Consider the following 20721-nt stretch of genomic DNA (forward strand, 5'->3'; position numbering starts at 1 on the left):
GAACTTCATTCTTTCTGGAGCTCATCCTGGAGACCGTGTTAGGGAAAGAATGTGACTTTGTGGTGAAGAAAGTGGTTCTGGAATCAGACAGACCTGACCCAGGCCTGAGAAATCTCCCAGACCCTCATAAGCCTCAGTTGTATGTACATGTATGTTTTTAAATTTTAAGTTGAAGATAATTCTTACCTCACAGAGATGCACCAAATTCATGCTTTGGTTGAATTCCAAATGGTCAAATGGCAAAGTCACTGAGGCCATAGCCAAATATCATCATCAGGGCATGGATTTCTGGAATAAAAGAATATGCCTGATACTGTTCTTAAAAAGTAGTCATTAACTGTATCAGTTATTGATTGTCACAATCGTGCCATGTGACCACAAGCACAAGCACTGATTTTTCGCCACGCTGTCGGTTCGCTGGGTGGCTGTGCTGATCTGGGCCAGACCCAGAGGGTGTCGGCTGGGTTTGGGTGTGCTGGCTCACACAGCTGCAGTCACCTGACAGGTCAACTGGGGTCCGCCTGGTCCAGGAGGTGACTGACGCCGACTGCTGGGCTCTATTCCATGTGGTTTCTCATCCTCGAGCAGATAACTGAGCTTCCTCTCAGGGCATGACAGTGCTCAGGAGTGAGCACAAGTATGCAAGCACGGAAGGCCTTCAGAGATCAGGCTCAGAACTGGCGTATGGGTCACTTCTGCTCCATTCTGTTGGCTAACGAGAATCACAAAGCTGCCCAGATTCAAATTAGGAAAATAGACTCTACTTCTGGAAGGGAGGGCCTCCAAAGCCACGCTGAAAAAGCAATGAATAAATGGAGGGGTAGAGAATTCGAGTCATTGTTTTTCAGCTAGCGTAGTACTTTAATGTGCTTTCATTACTAAGGTTTTGTCAGTCACATGTTATAAATTAGACATTATGGGAAAGAAACAATTTATTCATTGTCATCTGCTAGATTTCTGGTGATTACCTATATATTTACAATACTAGATAGAACCCACTTTCAATTGTGATTGGTAGACAAGCAAGGTATTTGAGCAGCTTATATTAAAATAAATATTCCACTTTTCTTCTTTAAATGTTTATTATGTCTGCATAAGAGATGATTTATCATGGGCATTGCTGTAGAATGATTTGGGAGTTTTTCCTTGTGAAATTTTAAGTGGTGTGGTTAACATGATGATTTTAAAGTGCCTATATAAAAACTGAAGAATTTCCAAATAGTGTTTTTCTTTAAAAGGATCATGCTTTACATAGACTTAAAAAACAAAAAAATTCAGTTCTTAAATGTCACTTTATTTAATGTCAAAAATGCTAGTACACCAAAACAATTCTACAAAGTCTAGAATTATGATGGAATTGATTTAATCCTTATTATTCTGCTGTGTATTATCATTAAAATTTGCATGTGTCCTGAAACTCACATGCTTTCTTTTAAATAATCTTTGTGGTTTTCCCTCTCGTTGTTGTCTTGCTATAATAAATACAGATTTATACTTCAACTGACTGACAGAATTTCAAAATCAAAGCACATAAGAGATTTTCACTCCAAGTTCCATACAGAAACGCTTACCTATATTTAAAAGTAATAGCATATTTCATTATTAACAACAAATCCAAACATCACATCGTGCTAGTACTTCTGATATGGTTATAATGATTAGGTAAAACGGTAACCTATGCAAGCCTGACCACTGATCACACACAAGTTCAGGGAGGCCAGAAATACTGTTAAAGCAGGCTTCTCAAGCACAAGCCAAGGGCCAAAGGCAGATTTCAGCTAAACACAGAGGCCAAAGCTGAGCTCAGCATGCAACTATATTCCCAAATGGGTTTTAGAAGATGAGATGAGGCAATGCATGCAGACAATCTATAGCGCACAGCAGATCTTCAATAAATGACAGATATTATTGTTCACTATTTTTGCCTTTGGTCAAATTATACTATTGCATTTTATTTTGACCCCTAGTGAAATTTACCAGCAAGGCTTCTTGAGTCAAAGCAGACACAAAGGTAAGGATAGGGAATGTCTGTGCAAAATGCTCTGGTTCCTTGGAGATTTAAATTTAATGTTGTATAGAAGGCTGTCTCCCAGCCTTGTTGCCTCAGTTTACCAAAACGTCCATGTTTCACTCTGCTATGATTCAGTACCATGGTACCATGATAATTAGTCGACCTGTTTTAAGGGTATATTGCAAATAAGATTAAACTCAGAACAGTGTCCCAAAGAGTATGGAATCTACAGATGGAATCTGTGAATTTTTAATGATGATGTTTCAAAACCAAATGTATAATTATTGATTTAGGATGTAAATTATATACAATGTATAGCCCATTCCAAGTCCAGACTATTAGGATTCCAAGTAAATAATGTGTTTTTGCAAGTAGGTCGAATTTTAGGAACAATATGACTAAAAGAGAGATGTGGATCATTTTGGCTATGGAAAAGCTACAAGTTCCTCCATATTTTGCTATCATGTACCACAATAATTTATTACTTTAATATTTGCGATTTAGATTAAAGCTTTAACAGCATGCCTGTATGTGTTAAACAAAAGCAAAGAAGTTAGTTTCTCCTTCTTCACTCATTCAACAAGAACCTCTCTAGTTTATGGTACAAAGGTGAAGTGGACTTGGTGTCTTGCCTTCAAGGAGCAAGGAGATTTAGAAGTGACTCGGAGTGAGGTTCCCTGAGATTTAAAGCAAAATCACAATGGTCATCTGATTGCTCCCCATGCCTCGCCCTCAACCTGTACCCTGTCCATTTCTCCCCACCCCCACCACCCACCCATCCATAAAACCTCCTGACCTTGGCTTCCTGGATTGACATTCCAGGTGTGTAGGGGTGTCATGTCAGCCTGCTGTCATCTTCATTGTAATTTTGTGTATTGCTTTTGTTCCTGTGGACTTTGTGCACTTTCACTGGTAAATATCAATGCCTCTCTTTTGTTTAAATCTAGAGAGGTGCTATGTTATGTAATTGATTGTAACAATCGGTGTATTAATTCAATCATCTCACAGCAACTTTCAGCCAGAAGATGGAGTGCAAGAGCCAGAGACAGGAAATCCTGGGCTGTTTATGACTTTCTTACATTTTTCTCTGCATTAAGAGGCCTGGAGTTGTAGTCAATATAGCACTTAAAGTCCAAAGTTCAGCATCATAATATGTGTAAAATTAGCCAAGCTGTTAGGAATGGGCTACCCACATAATGTGTTAAAATCAGCATAAAATTTAGATTTGCTAATTTGTTGACAACAGGGAAAAAGCATAAATCAATGACCAGCTAAGAACAGGTTTGATTCTGTTCTAAGAAGCAATGTTGGTGCTTTTGTCCACGTGTCTGTGTGACAGACAGTCCCAAATCAGAAGGAGCAGGGTTAAGTCATTTTTATGAGTCATTGTTTGGACATAAAACAGATTGCCCAAATGTTAACAATTGGTGAATTAGGTAAAGCTGTATTCAGAAGTTCTTTATACTTTTCTTATTCTTGCAACTCTTTCTCCAAGTCTGAAATTATTTGCAGATAAAAAGTAAAACAAACAAAAAACCAAAAAAACCAGATTTCCTACTTTATTTAATCAATGAGGCATGACATGATTTAATCATTTGGTTAAAAACTCTAGCTCTTAGACTGCCCTTAGCCTACTTCTCAGGAAAAGAGGAGTTTGTGGAAGTCTATAGCCAATTGTGAAATGAAACACAATAATCATTAGTTAAAGGAATTTGAAGACTGAATATGTCAATTATCAGAATTCCAAAATGTCATTGTCTTGGGAACCTTGGAATCTCCAATGAGCTGGAGATACGGCAAATACTGTCAAAATAAATTCCATAAAGTTCACTTTCTGTGACACGTGGAAAGGTGAGGAAACTGTTCTCGGGCTTCTCTGTTTGTCTTTTAGAAAGAACTTTGCTTAGTGATCTGGCTGTCTATTCACGACTCAGCCACTATAAAATCGGCCTGTGTCAGAGCTCCTCACACCCCAACACAGTAAGTGGGGGGCTGTGTTTGAGAGGCTAAATCTGTTCCAACACTCAGACTGTAAGCCAAACACTGATCTTTAGCTTCACCTCTAAGACTACCAAAAACAAGACACCATAATGAAGAAAACAGCAGTGCATGCCGAGCCGTGGAGCCAGTGACCCTTTTTTTTTTTTTTTAACTTGGAGTCTGGCTTAATCCTTCTCTTCCTATCAAGCAACATATGGATTATATTTTTGCAAAAATTAGGCTGAGTTTGGCAGCTCAGTCCAGATTCTGGAAATATATGAATGAGTTCAAAAGGAAGTGGGTTTTTAACTTGTTTGTTTGGTTATATTGTTTTGTTTCTTAGCACTTATCCATTCTCTACCAAAAGGATATTGAATATTCAGTGCATCTGAAATAGTACTGCAGATGTTGGAAGTACCATTTAAAGAGCTGGGTTCACCTTTCCTGTGGTTTCTGCACTCAATATCATGACCACTGCATTCAATCCAGTTGGCAAGAGTTTCCTGAGTAGAGTGAGAGATAGGGGTTTAACTGCACTCTATAAATATGACCATTTATTGGCCCCAACATATTTATGTTCCCATTCATTCAGTGCTCACTTAAACTGTCCAATTTGCTTGACCCAGTCTATAAATGTAAATTACCTACATCTGAAACTTACTCTAGATGGCTTAGTGTACAGGAGTTGGTATTGTACACCTTCCCCAGAGCAGACCAGGTCTGAAGGTAACCCCGAAACAGCCAGCCATGCCCTCTCGCTCCCTTTCCACCCACTCTCGAGTACTAAAATGCATAAATATCCCAAAACAACTTGAATGAAAACGTTGTCAGAACAGGATATCAGATACATTAAGAGAGGCAACCACCTTATCTTGTTTTAAAATAACTGTATTTGCTTTGCAGAAGTCAGGAGTTTGATCAATGTCAAAAGAATAAATACAAACCTTGTTTGCTATTTTCTTTATTTATGAGCCTAAAAATTTTACATTGCACGGTAAGATTTAAGGAATATTCGGAAGGAATCTCAAGAATTTGACTAGTCCAGGCTGTGTCTATCTGCTCAGTTATCCTAAGACACCCCGCCTCCTTCCCGAGCTAGAGTTTATTTAACAAGTTCCCTAGGAGCATAGGGGGTGGGAGGCTTCATCACCTCTTCAGCCCTCTGCATTTGTGCTTCTTCATCTGCACTCCTTAGAGAGTGTTCTTTAAATATCCCTTTCTGTAACTTTATTCCACTTCCCCTAGTCCGCCTTCCCTGTCCTGGAGGGCTAAGGGTGCTCCTCTAGTAATCCTCCACATTGCCCAGGGTAGGTGGAAAGCAACCTTTCTCTTTAGGCATAATTTGCACCACCTTAAACTTCTCTATACTTTTCGATTTTTCTAATATTTTCTTCCAGGCTTTGTATCCCCAAAGCAAACGGACCCACTTCCAGAAATAAAAGAACTAAAAATATGTGCACCTTATAAAATCAAACCACTGTGCACCAAAAAGGAAATTGGTAATAGAAATTAAGGATGCCATTGATTTGTGTATTTTTCTAAGATGTCTCATCTCATTTGTGTAACATTAGAAACAAGTTCATTGAAAATAATATCTTGGAAAGGAACACTAACAATGCTTGTATTAAAATTAATTGGATGACATTCTGCCTAGGCTTTTTTTTTTTAAACTTACTAGGAAATTTTAGAAAAGTAGATGAATTTAAGCCTTTTGTAGCTTAGTTAATAACATACTTATTAGAAGAGACACTATGATTATATCAAGAAATTTAGCACAATGCCTGGCATGTACCAGATGCTCAATAAATAGTAGTTATTAACTGACTGAGCTTTGGTCTCAGAGCTATTCAGTATATTTTCTAACATAAAAACATTAAAGAAAGCACACCTTTCTTCTAATTAGGTAATGAAGGCTAGGAAGTTGGAGACTCTCCAGGTAACTGTTAACATTATGTAAGACCTTATGACAGCAAGCCAGAAGTGTCCTGAATGCAATAAAGCTGAAAAATAGTCTGAAATACTTAACAAGTCTTAAGGTGTTATTGGAACGCTAACATTTTTAGGACATGGAACTCATTAAACATCTTTCCGCTCATTTGAATACTTCACAATGCAGAACATTCTCCCTTTATTCTTTCAGTGGAGACATTTTGAGGAAATGCAGATGTGAGGCACGATCCAAGGACTTTTAAACAAATATGAAGCTTAATTCAATTGTTTCCTGAGAGATTGACTTCTTGCAAAAGCCAAAGAAAATCTCTAACTAATCCAAAAGGTACAAAAGAAGGTTGAAACCATAAAACGAGGGAGGGCTTGGTTTAGAAAAGTTAAAGTATTTGGACAGGGGTAATTACCACAGGCCTGTGAGGCTGCGCTGTGAATTCCATCATTCCGTTTCTGCTAAAATAAGCAGCACAATGATCCTTTTATCTTCTTATGTTTTTACCAGGAGACTGGCGAGGCAGCTTTGATGGAGGAAATTCCTATTTCTATCAAAGCTAAACACCCAGGATAAATGGGCTTTTTCCTGCCTATGATCCAGTCATATAAAAACAATGATCTTAATCATGAGAAATCCTAAGGAAGCGATGATCCATAATGTCTTCTGGATTATTTTAATAAAAAATATGAAATTCAAGCAATGTAGCTTCTTAGCCTGGATGTAAAACAGCATAATTTCATGCTGCAGAGCAATATCAGACATTTCTCCACTCTGCTTTCTCTGCAGAGTGCCCCACCCAGACATTTCACTCACTTGTGGGAATACCCGCAGAGGGTCCCCATGTGCTTCCCAAACTCCTCTCTCTGATGGCTGAAAGGTTGGCACAACTCCTTGTGCCAGCTCTAGTTCTCAGCGATGCCACCCCATATGCTGAGGACAGAAGCCTCAGGGCCTGTGGAAAGTGCTGGCAATGCCATTGGCTGACCGAACCAGGCCCTGGAGCCTCGTCAGGACCACCGATGGCAACACCATGGAGCTTCTCCTGTCACTGATGAAACCTGCCGGCACCAATTCTGTGGCTGGCTTACATTTTGATTTCACGCTGGCTACAATCTGGAAACAACTAGTTCCATTCTTATGCCTACTTTCATTGCAAACCTCTCTCACCTTAAGCCTGAAATAGACGTCTGTGGGGTTGGGAGGCTCTGTGTAGGACTTCCCTCCCTCTGCAGTCACTGTCCCAGGATTCCTTCCCAAAGACCAACATTTTTACCCTAATCTTACCAGGTATTTTATATCCAAGCTGCTATATTCAGAATGGCTTTAATATTTAGGTAAGTTTTATCGATTTCAAACTCCTTTAAATTAACACTCCTTATCAAAATTGAGTGTGTTCGTGCTTGGTGTGTAGCACATGCACAATAAATGTTTACTGACTGGGTAAACTGAGCTGACTTCATATCCAACACTGTGAGGACTCTTTAATGAGCAAGATCTGATTTCTGCCTCCAAGGAGTTCTCATCTAGAAGACAAGACCAAAGGGATCATAAACTCAGTTACATATAGAGACATGCATAAAAGGTTCTGGGGGAATGATGAACCCGAGAATGTATGACGTTCAACTCTCAGTGGCCACTTAGCTATACTCCACTCTCCAACCACTTTGAAACAGTACACATTTACCCCATCTTATTCTAGATGGATATGTAGTTTTCTCAAACTATTTTTAGCATGTACTCCTGTCATTTCATGTCATCCACCAGTGGGCGACAGAGCTATGACCCAAGCTGCCTGGGATTTTACAAAGCCCTCACTGTTGTCTTACGGCATTCCCGATGCTAGTGGGTTAGAGTTTGTGGGGAGGAGCGTATCAGTCTGCTCCGGCTGCCATAACAAAATAGCACAGACTGGGAGGATGAAGCAACAGAGATTTATTTCTCACAGTTCGGGGAGGCCTGAAGTTTGAGATCAAGGTGTCAACACGTTGCCTTCCCTTGGGCCCTCTCTCCTTGGCACATAGGTGGCAACCTTCTTGCTGTGGGTTTTTCTCTGTGCACATCCACCTATGGTGTGTCTTCTTCTTTTCACAAGAACAACAGTCCTATTGGATTAGGGTCCCACTCTTATGACTCTATTTAACCTCAGTTATCTCCCTAAAGGCCCTATCTCTTTGGGTCACATTGGGAGTTAGAGCTTCAACTATAAATGTTGGGTGGGGGGGACACAATACAGGTCTCTCCACCCAAACACAGAGGATTTGCAGCATGTAGCCATTTAGCTTAGGGACTTGGAATTATATCAGAAGCCAATAGGCTGACACCTTGATCTCAAACTTCAGAACTTCTTAATTGATTATCTTTCAGTACCATTCATTTTTTTTTGTTTTGTTTTGTTTGTTTTTTGAGAGGGCATCTCTCATATTTATTGATCAAATGGTTGTTAACAACAATAAAATTCTGTATAGGGGACTCAATGCACAATCATTAATCAATCCCACGCCTATTTCTCAACAGTCTCCAATCTTCTGAAGCATAATGAACAAGTTCTTACATGGTGAACAAGTTCTTACATAGTGAATAAGTTCTTACACAGTACCATTCATTTTTAAAAGAATAGGGCCCTGAAATTTGTGAGTCTGCTCCAGAACCTTCAGGTGACATCAGGAGCAGATGACTAGTTTCACAGCTGTAGCCTTTTTGTTTTAGTTCTAGATTCTTCTTTGTTGTGACAAAATACATATAACATAAACTTTACCATTAGTGACATTTAGCTCATTCACAATGTTGTGCAGCTATCACCATTATCTAGTTTCAGAGCATTTTCAACCCAGAAGGAAACTGTACCAATTAAGCAGTCACTTTCCCTTCTTTTCTGGCCCCAGTCCCAGTCGCCTCATCTACTTTCTGTCTCTATGGATTTGCCTATTCTGAACATTTCAGGTAAATGGAATTGCACAATATGTGTCTTTTGTGTCTGGCTTCTTTCACTTAGCACAATGTTTTCAAGATTCATCCATGTCGTAGCATGTGTCAACACTTCATTCCTTTTTATGATCAAATAATATTCTAATTGTATGAACATACCACATTTTATTTATCTGCTCATCAGTTGATGGATATTGAGTTGTTTCCATTTGTGGCTGTGAACAATTTGTGCAGAAAATTTTGTGCAGACATATGTTTTCAACTCTTTTGAGTATATATATCTAGGAATGGAATTATAGGGTCAAATGGTAATTTTATGTCTAACTTTTTGAGGAACTGTCAAACTGTACTGCACAGTGGTTGCACAAGTTTACATTTCCACTAACAACTTGCCGAGGTGGTTCTAATTACACCTTCTCCACCCCCTGCTCTTTTTTGTTTATTATTATCATTGCTATCCTCATAGATGTGGAGTGGTATCTCATTGCGATTTTGATTTATAATTCCCTCATGACTAATGATGTTGAACATCTTTTCACGTGCTTGTCAGTTTCATGTATCTTTTTTGGAGAAATGGCTATTTGCGTCCTTTGCCTATTTTTAAATTGGGTTGTTTGTCTTTTTGTTGTTGACTTTTTTATATACTCTGAATACTAGACTCTTATCAGGTATATCTCTTGCAAATATTTGCTGCAGGGTTTTTGATGTCATGTTGATTTTGTTTATGTACCCCTTTTAGATACTTCAGCATTATTGGAAGAAATCCTGGATGGCTTTTAACTCCATTATCTTCAAAAAGAAAATATAACAATAGTAAACAACATCAAAATCAATATAAGAATGGTTTAGTGAAACTCTGGGGTTAAGGATGAGAATGGGGGAGGAAGAGAAGTAAATCAAATGTTTAAAACTAATGGTCAAGGAGAAGAAAAGGTATTTAAAACATGGAAGGCACTTTTCTGAAAGTCAGTATGTTAGTTACAAGGAAGAAATAGGAGCATGAAAGATGAAACATTTAAAAGTAATAAAAAAGATATTTTTCCAAAATTTTATCATTTTTATTTTCAGATGAGGTTAGGTAACCAAGACAAAATTTTTAAAAATGTAAATTAACATGTTTGTTTGGGTTTGAGGTTTCATTTGTTAACACAAACACTTTACCTGGAAGGAACTTTTGGTAAACTAAATGTGAATTTTCAATACTACTCAATTTATAATAGAGTAAGGGGACAAAATGAATGAACCCAGTGAAATCCATTCCTCCTAAACAAACTGCTGACTGGTGTACGGATGGTAAGAACTTTCTGCTCCTGTTGAAACTTGCAAAAAGCCACTGTAGATCTTGCAGCTTTTAGAACTGCCAGCCTAATGAAATATGATTACCTCCATATGATTTATATCAGCTCGAGTTAGCAAAGTTACAAGTAATCATTTCTTTAGTTGTATGACTTTCTACTTGTGCTATTGAAGAGATGTCAGAAGTTTGTTTTTAAATTAATTGTATTTTATTTATATATAAAGGCACACACTGAAAGGTAAAATAACTTGAAAATATGCTTCTGCAGTTAATGTCTGTAGAATTAAACTTTTTAAAAGGGAAGAGGACACGCTTTCACATGTGTTTAAATATATTCTGGCAGACTGCCTGACGTTTCATTTTGATTATGACAAATTATTATTACCACTACCTATATGTTATGATTACTAGTTTTATACAGGAGACTAGTAAAATAGTTTGGGCTGTCTGTTAAGGACAGTGAGGGAATTTCTTTGTGTTTCTTATAGAGGGAACACAGCCATCTTAAATATCTCCCAGCAGCACCTCCCATGGAGAAGCTCATTTGACTGCTTAATTTATAAAATTTCAATACAACATACTAAATACACAAAGAAAAAGCAAAAACAAGTCAGAGGGAGGAACAGAATGATATAAAGGATCTCTGAACATTGAAGATAATCAGCCGCCACATAAAGTAACTATGAAATAGTCCAACCCTTAACTTTTAAGGAATAAGGGAACACTGTAATGAAAATGAGGATGGATTTGCTCAAAGCCCTGCATTTCCAAGTTTGTCAGCTGTGGACTCAGTTGTGAGGTATTTGGGAAAAACTTACATGTGTAAACAGCGGCACTTCCAGATCACTAAATCAGTTCCGATATGAAAACATTCAACATTGCTTTCTTCATAAATAAACTCTGACAAATTGTCAGTGTTTTGGAGAACAGGCTGAATGGATAGTAATAGAAGGGACCGGCATAGATACTAACTGAAGAAATGTGCAATTCTTTTACATTAGTTTTTTCCCAAGGAAAAAAAGGCAAAGTATTAACCCTTTGACACCACCCAAATCAACTTATGGTGCCATTGAAAAATAACGATACCTACCCATCTGGTGATTGGTGTAGAGTTCACAGTTAAGCCTGTGCTTACTGCAGTGCAGACTGGGGTGATGAGCAGTGTGGTGGGTGGGCTTTGAATCATGAGAACTAGGTGTGAATGGACACTTTCTGTCTGTATGGATTGGGCAAGTTTTCCTCACCAGCAAAATGAGGATAGTAATTGTTTTCCTCATAGGGCTTCTGTGAGGATTAAACGAGACGACGCATGCAAAAGTCAGCCCAGTACCTGGCAAGAGTAAGCCCTCAATAAACATCAGCTAATAGTATCTTCTAAGAAAATGGTTCAGTCTGAAATACTGAGTCTTCCCTCTGCTTCTTTGAACCACCTTTCCTCTGATCATTTTTCTGACCTCTCTCCTCTCCCCATCCCCAGGTTATGTGCTTAAATTGACCCCGTACATCACCAGTTACAGCTTTTATCATACTTGTAATATCTATGCTTATTCAATTCTTTGTCTCTCTGTCCAATTTGTTTTAACCCCAGAGACGTTGAGCTCTGTTTGAAGGGAATGTCCATGATGCCTGGCTTCTTGGTGAATCCCAATATACCCAAAACAGAATATATACAGTAAGCTCTTAGCATGTAATTGTTGAATAAATAATTTCATGTTGAAATTTTGTTAACTTATTAGGTTAAGAAAAGTTGGTGGCTGATGCATTTAAAATACATTATTTTGTGTAGTTAAAAATAACAACAACAACAAAAAGCAATGAAATCAAGTGCAATACTTGGAGAAAGGTTTAATGAAAAGAATAAGGTGTTCACTGGGGGAGATGGGGAACAAAGTAGGTTTTTCCTTCGATTTGGTTTTGTTGGGGTGAATGGAAGGGTAGTAACCATGCCTGAGTCCCCACATCTACCAGGTATACACAGTGACACCGGTTGTTTGAACAGCAGCATCCTTACTGTGAATATAACTCTTCTACAGTGGAGGACTGTGAAGGGACGTTAGTGCTTATCACGTGCTAGACTCTAAGGCTGAAGAAACTGAGACTAGTTCCTTACTGGCGGGGCTTCACTACAGTAAGACTTTTGATTCTTTACTGGTGGGGCTGGGCCTAGATTTCAGGTCAGCTGACTTCCAGACCGTGTTGGAAGGGTCACTAGTCCCTTTAAAAATAATCACCACTGCTTTAATAGCATCAGCACCTGTTGTTTCAGCTTCCGCAAGAGAGAAGCTATTAATTTCTCCTTCATCAAAGCCGAATTTCTGGTCTGTCCGAACCTTGTTTTCCTCCTAGCTGCAGCTGTCTGCACGATTACGGTCACATGCTGAACGGAGGCACCTTTCTGCTCTGAATCCAATAAATCGCCACGCCCAACTGTAGGAAGAGGCAGCAGCGACACAAATCAACCAAAGGCCAAATCTGTGATGTCTTTGCTAAACTCTCCTCCTTTTACCTTGTTGGAGCCTGGGGGGCCACCGGACGCAGCCCCAGCGCGTGAACCATCTTCCACAAACACCCGAGGTCTTCCTTGGCTGTGCCTGTGAACTGTAACCTGTGGGCCAGGGCATGAGCTGATTGAAGCTGAAAGAGAGACGGTTAATGAGAGTGGCAACTGTATTGTCCGTAAAATGGGAAGTAATTATAATCCTTCTTGGGGAAGTTTTGAGAATCAAATAGAATTTCGAATGCCAAAGATCTACAATAAGCAAGCTTGGTTGGTTTTTATTATCATTATTGTTGGTATTGCGTTAGCAAAGCCTACATTTTGAAGCTCTGTTTTCTCCCGCGCGGGTTCTAGTCGTCTGCCACACCATCTCCCCACCCCCACCCCGGCGCTGAAGGTGAAGGGCTCCGGGCGTCGCGGGGGGGGGGCGCTCCGGGGAGGAGGGGAGCCCACACAGCACGCATGCGCGCCCGCAGAGCCGCGGGCCTCTAATAAGAGCGCCGCGCAGCACGGCAACCAGTCGAGTCTGAGCTGGCCGGGTGCCGGGCGCTTGGGAGCGTGAGGGCGGCTGCCGGGCTCGGCTTCTTCCGTAGCCAGGAGGGCTGAAACTTCCGTGGGAGGCTCCCAGCGGTGCGCACCTCCCGAGGGGAGTGGCGGCCGGGGCAGAGAGAGAGCCGGGCGAGGGCCGCCCCGCGCGCGTGGGAGCGAGGTGCAGCCGGGGAGGCGCAGGGGGAGCCGGGGCGAGCCGCCCGCCTGGACCCGCGCCCAGCAGCAGCCGCAGCCGCAGCCACCGGCAGCCCGGCAGGCTCCCGGGACCGCGGCGGAGGCGCGCCGGACTCTCGCCCGTGCCCTGGACGCCAGCGTGCCCCGGGAAGATTGGCCGCCCGCCCCGCGGAGGGGAGCGCCCGGACGGCGCGGCCGGAGCCATGCGGACCGAGCTCGGAGCTGGGGAGACTAAGCGCGGCCGGCCGCTGCCTTTGCTGCCCAGTGCCCTGCGCGCACTGCCAGTCTTCGTGGCCCCTTCTTGCCTTCCGAGAGGGGAGTAAAGGAAGGGAGACGCCCCCCACTCGTGCGCGGGACCCAGAGGCTTGAACTCCGTGGCGGCGACCTGGCTCCAGGCCGGCAGCGGCCACCCGACCTGAGTGAGCGCCCCTCGGGGATGCCCCGGGAGGGTCCCGTCGCGGCTGAAGCCTCCAGGAACTGCAGGATGGCAGCCCCGGCGGCCCCCTGACTCTGCAGCCGGAGAGTTCCATCAGAGAGCTCCCGTTCTTAGGGCAGCCCCAACGGGGGACCGGACCACCGGCTAGGGAGGGGATGGCGTAGGAACCTCTGCCCCAGCAGCCCGGTGCCATAGGCTCCTGGACGTCGCCGCAGAGGGCAGAGGCCCGCGCGGAAAGAGCGCGAAAGGGACTCTCAACGAAGAGGCACAGGCCTTAGCACCACTGGGACTGGGGTCCCAGAGACCGCGACTTCCCGAAAACCGCTGTGCGCCCTCTGGAGACGCGCCACCCGCGCCCAGGGTGGTGCCATGTGGGGCGGACGCCGCCCTCCGGTCTCCTCTCGGATCGCCGCCTCCCTCCTGCAGCTGCTGCTGGCCGGGCTGCTGGCGGCTGGGGCGCGGGCCAGTGGCGAGTACTGCCACGGCTGGCTGGACGCGCAGGGCGTCTGGCGCATCGGCTTCCAGTGCCCCGAGCGCTTCGACGGCGGCGACGCCACCATCTGCTGCGGCAGCTGCGCGTTGCGCTACTGCTGTTCCAGCGCCGAGGCGCGCCTGGACCAGGGCGGCTGCGACAACGACCGCCAGCAGGGCGCCGGCGAGCCTGGCCGGGCGGACAAAGACGGCCCAGAGGGCTCGGCAGGTAGGGCGGCCCTGGGGAGCACGGAAGGGAGAAGTCTGGCTTGCCTAGATGGCAAGGACCTGGGAGCGTAGAGAGGGGAAAAGAATTAGGAGCACTGGAATTTCTGAAAATTTAAAGTGCCAGGAGGCAGTGCCTGCCTTTTGGCCCAGCCATTAATTTGTGTGAAGTAGAGCACCAGTTCATCGCCCCTGGCCTCAGTTTCCCTATCTGTCAGCTAGAGTGGCTTGGCTTGGGTTTTTCAAAGAAAACCACCCATCTAAAGCATTGTGGGCCTCAGACAGCCCCGCATTCCTCCCGTCGGCCCCCCTCATGTCTCCCATCTCTGTAGGTCTTAACTTCTTCCTAGTAAGGGTTAATGGCCAGAGGGCTGGCAGGGGCACTTCCGTGAAGGAAGCTGCTCAGGGCTCTCTCATGGGCCATGCACCTCACCAGACCTGGGGGATTCTGACGCCCTGGAACACTGGCTGTGCCTCGCCCCTACCACAGCCTGAGCCTCTCAGGTTTCTGGACAGTTTTCTTTACCACGTCTGACTTAATAGGTGTGACATCAGAGCTGTACCCAAGCTCACTCCTTGTGGCTTTGATTTTCTTTTTAATTATATTTTTTCAAGTTACCAAAGTCAGAGTTGGAAAAATAAACAAATCTATGAAAGACTTTGATAGGTTCCACTCACTCCACTCTTCAGAAACCTCCCAGACTGCCTCCAGCCAGGGTCTACACCAACATGTGTGTCGGGGAGGGTGCAGAAATAGAGGTCAAATGGCGAAGGACTTTCCACCAGCACCTTGGACTCTAAGGGCTGAGCTACTTGAGCCCTGGTACTGTGTGGTACCTGTGTTCACCAGCCTGTGTCCGAGTCCTGGTAGGAGGCTGCTCTTTTCCATGCCATTCCCTTTGCTGTCAAGCATTTTATTTGTGAACTACTGCTATTGTTCACTGTCTTGAGTCTGAAGAGAGAATCGAGAGTAACTCCAGAAAAGGTACCGTCTTAAAGAGCAGGCTCTGTGTTGCAGGGAGTGTGGCTGTGGAATAAAACCTCAAGAAATGAGCCCCAGAGGCACTTCTAGCTTGATGTGTCTGCTAAGCTGAGCTCCTTAGTCTCCAAATAGTTGGGTTGACTTAGGACATATCAGTAGCCATCCAATTTCTCATGACCCTGTGCCTTCTTCTCCCTACTTTCAAATCTTTTTTTTTTTTTCCTAAAAATTCCTCTTGCTTCTCTTCCCCAGATAAGGACAACATGCCTAAATTAAGCTGTGCCAAGAGCTTATCAGACCATTATTTTCTTTACCCTGTGTTATTTACTTTTCCAATTAAAAATCTTGGACAGAGAATAGTTATTTCTCCTAAAAACTCATTTTGTGGTCCTAGACTGCTTCCAGCTAGTTTTTGCTATAATGTTTGGGGTTTTGTTTTGTTTTGTTTTTTGACTTGTTTACTTCTTGATAACCTATTTAGGGCTGGTATCTTAATTTAGAAAATGAAATATGTGTAGCATTGATAGGGAAAACTGGACGCCCCCTGCTGTAGCAGCTACAGGTAAGCCTTGAAGAGAGAGTGGAACCGGAACGGTATTACTGTCTGAAAAGCAGCGGTGCTGTCAACTCTGTAGCAAGCGTTCCTACTGCTGCAGGGGCACCGTGTAAATACAGTGTGTGCTGGTCAGCACTGAGGGCTTAGGAAATCTTAAAATGTCAGCCTTTGGTCAAATACTTACAAAGAACGCTTTACTTGTAGGTCGTTGTTTTCCCATGACTCCGTCATGGGAACTATATCCCAAAAACACTGACTCCAGGAAGACTGCAGCGGTCAAAAGGAGCCTAATTAGAAAGGCCGCTGCTCCCGTGGACCGTCGGCGTGTTTCGCATCTCTGACCTCAGGGGCGCAGAGGACCCGGCTGGGGCCTAAGGTGCTGCCCCGCACCACTGCGCAAGCGCGGTGCTTTGCCGAGGCCCGCGAGCTGCTTCCCAGCAGGCTGGGGGGACAGCGCTGTGACCACAGACACCACTCTGTGCTGAGCCCTGACGGCACAAGGTGTCGGCAGAAGTCCCTTCCCTGTTTTCAAGGACTTTCCCGTGAAGTAGTCCAGAAGGGGGGCCGGAACACAGCGAAAAACCCAGGTTCTCGGTGTCATAGGGAGGAATGCCAGGGACGTGGCCCCCGGCTCTTTCCTCCTCGTTCTCTGCCCGCATCAGCGAGTGCGTCCAGTCCCCGAATGCCCTGTAGTGCTGTGCCTATGGCTCCCAAAAGATTGTTTTTTTGAGTAAAATAACTTAAAAATGGAGCTCACTATCCATTAAAGTTTTTACTTTTCTCTTTTATATTCATATTTTTCTGAATGAACCTCACTTGTTAAATAGGACGCCCATTGCCCTACGCTCCAGGCTTCCCCCCGTGGGTGCTCACACTCAGCCCAGTGCCCTAACTCCAGGTCTGACTGCTGCACCTCAGCCATGCCGGTCCTGCCTGGGTGCCGTCGTGGCTCACTGTGGGCGCCTCTTCCTGGAGCAAATGTGGCTGCCAGCATCTGCCCTCTTTGGTACATGGTTTCATCCCAACCTGCTGCCTGAATGGCTTGCCTCTACGCAAGTCACTTTACCTTTCCACCCCCCCAGTGCCCCGGGGCCCACCCCCAAGAACCAGTCTGCAGCTGGGCCAGTGGGTGGGATTATTTTACCCTCCTTGTGACCTCTGTGCTTTACAGACGGTATTTGAAAATGACTGTGGCTAGTGTAAATAAGCTTTTTAGTTATCTGCCTATGAAAAAAAGAAAAGAACTTGCCAAAAAATGGAGAGAGACATTTGCAAGGGATATAAATAACTTACTGGGAAAAAAAAAGAAAGACTTAAAATAATTTAAATGTATTCCTATGCAGATATACAGCTCTCTGTTAGGGCCGACTTAATTATGGCAGTTGAGTTTTTTGAGGGATTTTAGAAGTCCTATTTTTGCTAAGTTAGATGTTTGCCTCAGTGCTGCAGTTCGTGTGTCTAACTGTAAATGTTAACAGTTTTGCTTTGGGGGGGCTGGTCCGCCCTGCCTGTATGGCTGCACCCCCTGTCCTAAGCACTGGATAAAGGACGGGGCACCTTTGGGGCTGCCTAATGAGCACAGCCTGGGGCCCTCGGTTCTGGGTGTCTGTGCTCCTTACCTACTAGGCATCCCCTCTGCCCACTGCGATTCCTGCTGCATTCTGACAGTGCAGTCATGATGTCATGTTTTTGTCCTCAGTCCCCATCTACGTGCCATTCCTCATCGTCGGGTCCGTGTTTGTCGCCTTCATCATCTTGGGGTCCCTCGTGGCGGCCTGTTGCTGCAGATGTCTCCGGCCTAAGCAGGAGCCCCAGCAGAGCCGGGCACCCGGAGGGAGCCGCCTGATGGAGACGATCCCCATGATCCCCAGCGCCAGCACTTCCCGCGGGGCGTCCTCCCGCCAGTCCAGCACGGCCGCCAGCTCCAGCTCCAGTGCCAACTCAGGGGCCCGGGCGCCCCCCACAAGGTCACAGACCAACTGTTGCCTGCCGGAGGGCACCATGAACAACGTATATGTCAGCATGCCCACGAATTTCTCTGTCCTGAACTGTCAGCAGGCCACCCAGATTGTGCCCCCTCAGGGGCAGTGCCTGCATCCCCCGTATGTGGGGTACACGGCACAGCACGACGCAGTGCCCATGACTCCTGTGCCCCCTTTCATGCATGGCCTGCAGACAGGCTACAGGCAGGTCCCGGCCCCCTTTCCACACACTAACAGTGAACAGATGTACCCGGCCGTGACTGTGTGACCCAAGGCGCAGGGTTTCTGGAGAGAGCGAAACAGACAAGCGATGGACCCGGGACGGATTCTCAAAGTGGAAGTCTGCACGTCGTGCTGGTGTTTCGGCACAATGCTTTTAGACGTATTCCTTTGCCTCCAAACTGTATGAAAACCTCTCTTTCCAAATTAGCATTTCTGGATATTTTGCCTCCCAGAGCATGGCTGATTAATGATGGGAAAGAGCATCGCCTGGAGATGTCTCTGCTGGTGCTGATGGTTGTGTGGCAAATGCTTAAGCCCCTACGTGCCCTTGAGGTTGGCTGTCAAAGAATTTTGTAAATGGATAGATTAAGGGTTTTTATTATAGCATTATTATTATTATTATTATTATTATTATTTGCTTTTTACTGTACAAGATCAGAAAACCCACCCGTTCCTTCTCTTTTACCTGGGTAAGTATTTTACAAGCATCCAAGGTTTAGGGGAAGAGGTGAAGAATACAATTATTATAAAAGGAAATCCAATTTGAACTCTGAGATTAGTCATTGATCTCAGAATTTCATAGGCACATCCTAATTTCATTGTAAAAATATATATATATTTTGTCTATTTTTGTGCTTGTCTATTTTGTGCTTTTTTTACTTTGTGTAGAGTTATTATTACAAAGTGATTTTCTACATTGAAAAGAGACTGAAAAATTGTATAGTTACTGAACTAATGACATTTCAGAACTCTGGGATTATTTTAATCCTGAAGTAATGGGTAGTGTAGTAATAAAACCGTTCATCCCCTTCTTGATTGTATCGTCAAGTTTTCTGACTGTAAAGTGATATTTGAGAAGAAGTAATTAGATGTTTTTTTATATTGAAATCGCAAACTATCACTTGCTACTTCTCCAAATTACTTTAACTTTACCTTGTGGTATGATTTGGTAATTTGTTCTGTTTGGTTTACGGTTCCCCATGTCTGTATAGATTTGAGGGCAGGTAATTACTGTTGCTGTAAATGAGGATCAGCATTTCTTCCTAGATCTGATTTAAAAGATTTTCTTGTTTCCTTATAAAATTCAAAGACATGCTTTACCAAGATACTTAATATAGCTTCTCAGCCATAATCTGAGACTTGGGATGAAATTTAAACCACAAATATGACTTACTTTGCAAATCAGAAGGCTTTTTATACACTTGTTATCAAAATGGCTTATTTTTCAGGCAACTGGGGCTATTAAATCAAGAAAAAAGCTTTTAAGAAAGCTATTGCTCACAGTTAGTTCTTGTTTTTCCTCTCTTAGTTCTCAACAAGCACTGCATTCATTACCAGTGTTCTGAATTATGAAATTCAAGTGAATTTATCTGTGTATTGTTTACTTATAAGAAATAAGTATATGCAAGTAAATTTCCAACTGCTAGCAAATCCAAGATTTGTAATTAAACAAGTCATTGTAAAGTATGGTCTTTCACACATTTATATCTATAGTTTATTTTTCATTTATCTATAATCTATCATCTACCCTATTTATCTATCATCTCTCTCTCCATCTCATGAATGAATAATGTAAAACCATTGTTGGCAATTGGTATCAACAAAGATGCTCCATCAAAATTTTTTTAGTAACCAAAGGCAGGGGAAAATCATCTTAATAATAAATATTTTATGGTATGAATTTCAAGGGAGTTGGGTATTTTTCATTTTCATTCTACTTGGTAATTTTTCAGGTGGTCTGGTAAACCTGTTCATAGAATGAAATTGCTAAAAATTATAAATAGTGCTTTCTAGAGCCAAGAACCTACCTTTAAAAGTAATTAATATCTGGGAAGTTTATATGTACTATGAGTCAGTGAGTGTTATACGTATTCCATGGGAAACGCTGACAACATGAGAGACAGTTTTTTTAGAATCATTGTATCATCAGGCTAATGTGCATTCCATACATTGTCTCTGATGGAAGGTTCTCTCTTATTTAAGGACATAACATTTCTAGAAACTTGGAGGTGAAAGGGACCATAGAGATCATCCAACCTAGAGATTGGCAAACTTTTTTTTTAAATAAAGAGCCAGAGAGTAAATATTTCAGACTCTTTAGCCCTATGGTCTCCAGCAACTATTCAAGCCTGCCATTGTAAAACAAAACAGCCATTAGGCCTGTACAACCAATAAATGAACCTTACTGATGGACAGTGAAAATTATTTGAATTTCATATGATTTTTCACATGTCACAAGATATTCTACTTTTGAATTTTTTCCCCCTACCATTTCAAGATATAAAAATGATTCTAAATTCTAGGGCTGTTTAAACATAAATAAATAAAAGACAGGCAGTGGGCCAGATTTGGCCATGGGGTCATAGTTCAATCCCTAATCTAGTCCATCCTTACTGATGCAGAAGTCCCTCTGCAACATTCTTGACAGGCTTTTTTATACACAGAGGGATGGAAAGCGCTTGCTTCCCTTAC

The 20721-nt window shown here is 43.1% G+C and overlaps 1 protein-coding gene and 1 long non-coding RNA gene across 2 annotated transcripts; both read left to right on the forward strand.

The window, feature by feature from the left end:
• The first annotated feature begins 6134 nt into the window (after positions 1-6134).
• LOC118928314 (uncharacterized) lies at positions 6135-11800 on the forward strand. The gene is made up of 3 exons (XR_005031187.2): positions 6135-6266; positions 9598-9671; positions 11744-11800. It is a non-coding gene; the product is annotated as an uncharacterized LOC118928314 (long non-coding RNA).
• Positions 11801-14175: 2375 nt separating this feature from the next.
• SHISA2 (shisa family member 2) lies at positions 14176-20721 on the forward strand. The gene is made up of 2 exons (XM_036917382.2): positions 14176-14511; positions 17745-20721. Exons 1-2 carry the CDS (start codon positions 14181-14183, stop codon positions 18293-18295), a joined length of 882 nt encoding a protein of 293 aa, XP_036773277.1. The 5' UTR covers positions 14176-14180; the 3' UTR covers positions 18296-20721.

Source organism: Manis pentadactyla, chromosome 2, assembly GCF_030020395.1.
Source record: "Manis pentadactyla isolate mManPen7 chromosome 2, mManPen7.hap1, whole genome shotgun sequence".
Taxonomy (NCBI): Eukaryota; Metazoa; Chordata; class Mammalia; order Pholidota; family Manidae; genus Manis; species Manis pentadactyla.